The 4,836-nt window shown below is 49.9% G+C and overlaps 1 protein-coding gene across 1 annotated transcript; it reads left to right on the top strand.

Annotated features, from left to right (window-relative positions):
* Positions 1-350: 350 nt before the first annotated feature.
* Positions 351-2,602, top strand: LOC120747899 (zinc finger protein 773-like). Its single transcript, XM_040053949.2, has 2 exons — positions 351-699; positions 1,242-2,602. The coding sequence occupies exons 1-2, from the start codon at positions 651-653 to the stop codon at positions 1,949-1,951; spliced, it is 759 nt and encodes a 252-aa protein (XP_039909883.1). The 5' UTR covers positions 351-650; the 3' UTR covers positions 1,952-2,602.
* Positions 2,603-4,836: the final 2,234 nt, after the last annotated feature.

Raw genomic sequence — 4,836 nt, 5'->3', positions numbered from 1 at the left:
CCCCGAGCCACGTGGTGATCGCCCGGTACCGCCAAGGGCGGGGGGAGCAGCCTTGAGACTGGGGAAAGCAAAAAGGGGTGAGCCCTGAGAGTCCCGGACCCTGGAATGGGCCCCTGGAGAGGGGGCACCCTGAGAGCCGGGAGTGAGGGAAACATCGAGAAGGGGCAGCCCAGACAAGGGATGAGCCTGCAGAGGAGGAATCCCTGGGACACCAACATGGGGACCCCAAAACCCTCGGCATCCCTTAGTGCAACCCCAGAGAGGGGGACCCATGGGACCCTCAGCAGCCCAGAGAAGGGGGACTCCCAGAATCCCAAAGTGGGGGGAACAAAGAGGGGGGACCCCTGGGATTCCCTGGAAGCCTGGAGCAGGCAGAGACCCTGCAGAGGAGGGACCTCCAATATCTGCAGGACCCACAGCATCCAGGAGAAGGGGGACACCCAGAACCCCATAGTGGAGACACCAGAGATGGGGGAACCCCAGAGAGGGATTTTTTTCCTCTGAGTCCTGATGTTTTGGAGATTTTCATGGACACAAGATACCTGGTGACTTCTAGAGATGGACTTGGGCAGGAGGAACCCCCAACCCTAGGCACTCACGCCTTGTTTTTCCCTGCAGAACAAGACTTGTCATTCCCAAGCCTTGGATGAATGGAGGAGGAAGAGGCAGTGAGGAAGATGCTCTGGGAGCCCCAGGCAGGTGAGGAGGAGGTCACCGCCCCTTTTCCCCCACTCCTCTTCCCCATGCCCCAGCCCAGCATTGCCCCTGGCTGCAGGACAACGCTGCTGCCGATGCCCTCCTGCCAGGGATGGACTGGGGGGGATATCCTTCCCCTTCCCTCTGGCATGGAGGCAAATCCCATCCTCTCCTTGACCTTCCTCTCCTTCTTCCTTGTGTTTCTCCTACATTATGTTTTTACCTACGTTCCTGCCTTCCTGCCTTCCTCCCTCCCTCCCTCTTCTGTTCTCTTATTACTTTCATTCCATTTCTTTTTTCCTTCCTTTCCTTCTTCTTCATTCCTCCCTCTCCTTGTCTCTTCTTGTTTCTTTTTTTCTCGTTCCTTCCTTTTTCTTCTCCTTGTTCCTTCATCTTCCTTCTTCCTTCTCCTTATTCCTTCACCCTCCATTGTGCATTTTTCTTCTATACCTTCTCTCCTTCTTGCTTCTCCAACCTCCTTCCTCTCCTTGTTCTTTACTTCTTCCTTCCTTCTTCCTTCCTTTACTTGTCCCTTCCTCCCCCAGGAACTGAGCTGTGGACAGAGACCAGGGAGGATAAATCCCCACAGCAGAACCTCGTGGAAGAGGCCGTTTTGAGTGGCTCCAAGGGGCAAGAATCCAATGGGGAGGAAAAGCCAAAGGAATCCCCCTCAGGGAGGGGCTCCAAACCCAGCCCAGGGTGCTCTGAGGAGAAAAGAACCCCCCTCTGCATCATCCAGAGACCCAACCTGGTGGTCCATGAGCAGCTTCACACTGGGGAGAAGCCCTACAGGTGCTGGGAATGTGGGAAGAGCTTCAGCCACACCTCCCACCTCTTCATCCACCTGCAAGAACACACGGGGGAACAGCCCTACGAGTGTGGGAAATATGGGAAGAGTTTCAGCCTGAGCTGCACCCTGATCCAGCACCAGGAGATCCCCACAGGGGAACGGCCCTGCAAGTGCTTCATGTGTGGGAAGAGCTTCCGCCACAGGTCCAGCCTGATCTGCCAGCAGAGAGCCCAGAGTGAGGAACGGCCCTGTGAGTGTCCCGAGGGTGGGAAGGGGTTTTGGACCAGCTCAAATCTCCTCATGCATCAGAAAACACACACGGAGGAGAGGCCTTCAGCTGCGCCGACTGCGGGAAGGGCTTCAAGTGTAACTTCACCCTCACCATCCACCGGCGCACCCACACGGGGGAGAGGCCCTACGAGTGTCCTGAGTGTGGGAAGAGATTCCCTCAGAGCTCTGCCTTGACTTCACACAAATGGACCCACCTGTGAGAGAAGTCCTGCAAATGTCCTGAGTGCAGGAAGAGCTTTGTGTGTGTCTCCAGCTCCATCCCCAATGGGAGGATCTGCATTGGGTGATCCCCAGTGACTCCGGTCGGTCAGAGACCTGGTGACCCCTGTTCTGGGTGATCTGTGTTGAGAAGACACCTGGCTGGTGATCTCCATGTCCTCCTGGTCCCCACAGGCACCTGGATGAAGGCAGGAGTAGGAGCCTCCATGAGGACTCAGAATGACATCAGGAATTTATTGGGAAGAGTGGATTTGTTGACTTTCAACCCTGAAAGTCTCAGCTCTTCTGTCCAATCCTTTCTTCCTGTAGCATCAAGCAACACTGGGTGGTCTTGGAGGTCTTTTCCAACCTCAGTGGTTCCATGATTTTGCTTCTCTGTGGCCCATGGGTGTGTTCCACAGCCAAATGGTGATGGACTGGGGCAAAGACCAGGATTTGGGGTGGAAACCCCTCCAACAAACCCCTCTTCTTCCATGCACTGAACCCAACCCCACACATTTTCTCATGATGCTGATAAGTGACTCCTTTTATTTTGATCTTGATTTTATTTGATGCATTTTCATCCGTTACAAACATCTGAAATTGTCATAAAAATAAAGAAATTGAATCAAGACCTCTCATTCCAATGGTTTTACTGTCATCTGGGGGGGAAATTTAGGGCTTGGTAGGATTTGGGGGTGTTTGTAGGAATTGGAAGGGAGTTTTCCCTAAAACTGGGACCACACAGGCCAGGATCACAGAATTAACCAGGTTGGAAAAGACCTGTGAGATCATCAAGTCCAGCCTATGACCCAACAGCACCCTGTCACCCTGAGCCTGGCACTCTTCAACAGCTCCAGGGATGGTGCCTGCAGCACCTCCCTGGGCAGCCCATGCCAATTCCCAATCACTCTTTCCCTGGGAGCAGAGCCCAGCCCCACCCGGCTGCATCCTCCTGTCAGGGACTTGTAGAGAGTGATGAGGTCTCCTCTGAGCCTCCTCTTCTCCAGGATACAGCGCCAGCTCCCTCAGCTGCTCCTCACAGGACTTGTGCTCCAGACCCTTCACCAGCCTTGCTGCCCTTCTCTGGACATGCTCAAGCATCTCAAGATCCTTCCTAAATTGGGGGCCCAGAACTGGACACAGCACTCGAGGTGCTGCCTCACCAGTGCTGAGCACAGGGGAAGAATCACTGCCCTGCTCCTGCTGGCCACACTCCTGCTGATCCAGGCCTGGTGCCTTTGGCCTTCTTGGCCACCTGGGCACACTGCTGGCTCATGTCCATAATATTATATTCCAGAGAAGCAACAGATGACTGGGCTGAGTAAAAACAGAATTTTCTTTTGAATAATAATAAATGGGATAATTTAATAAGAGACTAGTGGTTAAACTGTACTTGTGATTTGTGCTATAGCATGTTGACAATATTTAACTGTTGGTTGTTTAAAATTCTAATTTCAAATTTTATAAGATAATAAACTAAGTTGATTTAAGCTTAACTTTCTCCCATTGAGCATGTGAAAATTAAGTTTTCAAGTCAGTCATGTTTGCAAAACTCTGTTTTGTGCACTTTGTATTGTCTTTTCGGTTGAGAATACTGTATTCAATAGGTAGTTTACTCATTTAATAGGCAGCTTCCTCAAAAGGAAAATCAGGAAAACCAGTAGATTGTAACATCTACTGGAGTTAAAGAGAATCAGAACTTGGTGTAAAATTACTTTTTGATAGGGAAATGTAGTGCAGTGCATTTTGCTCTAGTTGTCTTTCCGTGACTTTGACATATACAGGTTTTCATATACAGCCTTCAAACTAATGCAGAGCTAGGGGACTCTGAACAGTGAAAAAGCAACTTTGAGTGTCTTGGAAGTCAGTGTAGTATCTGGATGATATTTTAGTCGCTGCACCAAGTGTAGAACAGCTCAGTTCTACGGTTTGGTAATGCCTGTAATGCAAGAGGCTTTACCAAGCTGTGGTTTGTGTGTTGCTCCTGAGAACACACAGTGACAAGCTCCCTGGAAGTGTTTGGGAATGGAAATCTTGGACCAAAGTGTTGAACCTCAGATGCTGATCATTCAGCATTCTGTACAAACATTGAATGACTTGCAAAATTGCTAGGCACAATGAATTGGGTCAGACCATTGTTGGGATTGCTGAATGTGCTGTTGGTACCATTGATTTATTAAAAGGGGATCCCTGTTATCTTCCAGCGGCTTGTCACCAGAAGCACTCGCTGCATTGAGGCAAGTAGGATTAGCAATACAAGGGAAAAAAGCTTGGAGAGTGGTTGCCACCATAGCTCTCTGTATCTATTTTACTATCTCAAGACCATCCTGTGGGCCTCATAGCCCAATGGCATGACAGTTGGCACGATCCTTGGCATTTCTTGGAATGGGTATTTCTATCATATCAGCACAGAAAGACAGGTACCACTCACTCATGTTTCAGAGTTTGGTCACCTTAAATATGTACATGTTCCTGTGGACACTTATTCTGAGGCCTGCTGGGCTTCTGTGCATGCAGGAGAGAAGGCAAGAGATGTGATCTCGCATTGGCGTGGTGCTTTTGCAGCCTTAGATGTACCACGTGTTGTAAGACTGATAATGGACCTGGTTATGTAGCTCAGTGCACCCAACAATTCTTGCAATTTTGGGGTGTTCAGCACGTCACTGGTATTTCTTCAACTGGTCAAGCTATTCTAGAACCTTTTCATTCCACACTTAAAGCCTTTCTTCAAAAACAAAAAGGGGGAATGAGAAGTGAAACCCCACAGGCCAGAGTTTAGAAAGCTGTGTTTACATTCAGTCATCTTACTGTTCTTCCCTCGTGTACAATGCCTGTCATTCTAACACACTTTTTGTAAA

Source organism: Hirundo rustica, unplaced genomic scaffold (genome assembly GCF_015227805.2).
Source record: "Hirundo rustica isolate bHirRus1 unplaced genomic scaffold, bHirRus1.pri.v3 scaffold_279_arrow_ctg1, whole genome shotgun sequence".
NCBI lineage: Eukaryota > Metazoa > Chordata > Aves > Passeriformes > Hirundinidae > Hirundo > Hirundo rustica.
Note: the sequence above shows the minus strand (reverse complement) of the source record. Positions and strands in the feature narration are given on the sequence as shown.

Excerpts from the sequence above, each read along its gene's own strand:
- LOC120747899 (XM_040053949.2), top strand. The coding sequence starts at position 651 with ATGGAGGAGGAAGAGGCAGTGAGGAAGATGCTCTGGGAGCCCCAGGCA. Across the intron at positions 700-1,241 it reads GCTCTGGGAGCCCCAGGCAG|GAACTGAGCTGTGGACAGAG; the intron begins GTGAGGAGGAGG and ends TTCCTCCCCCAG.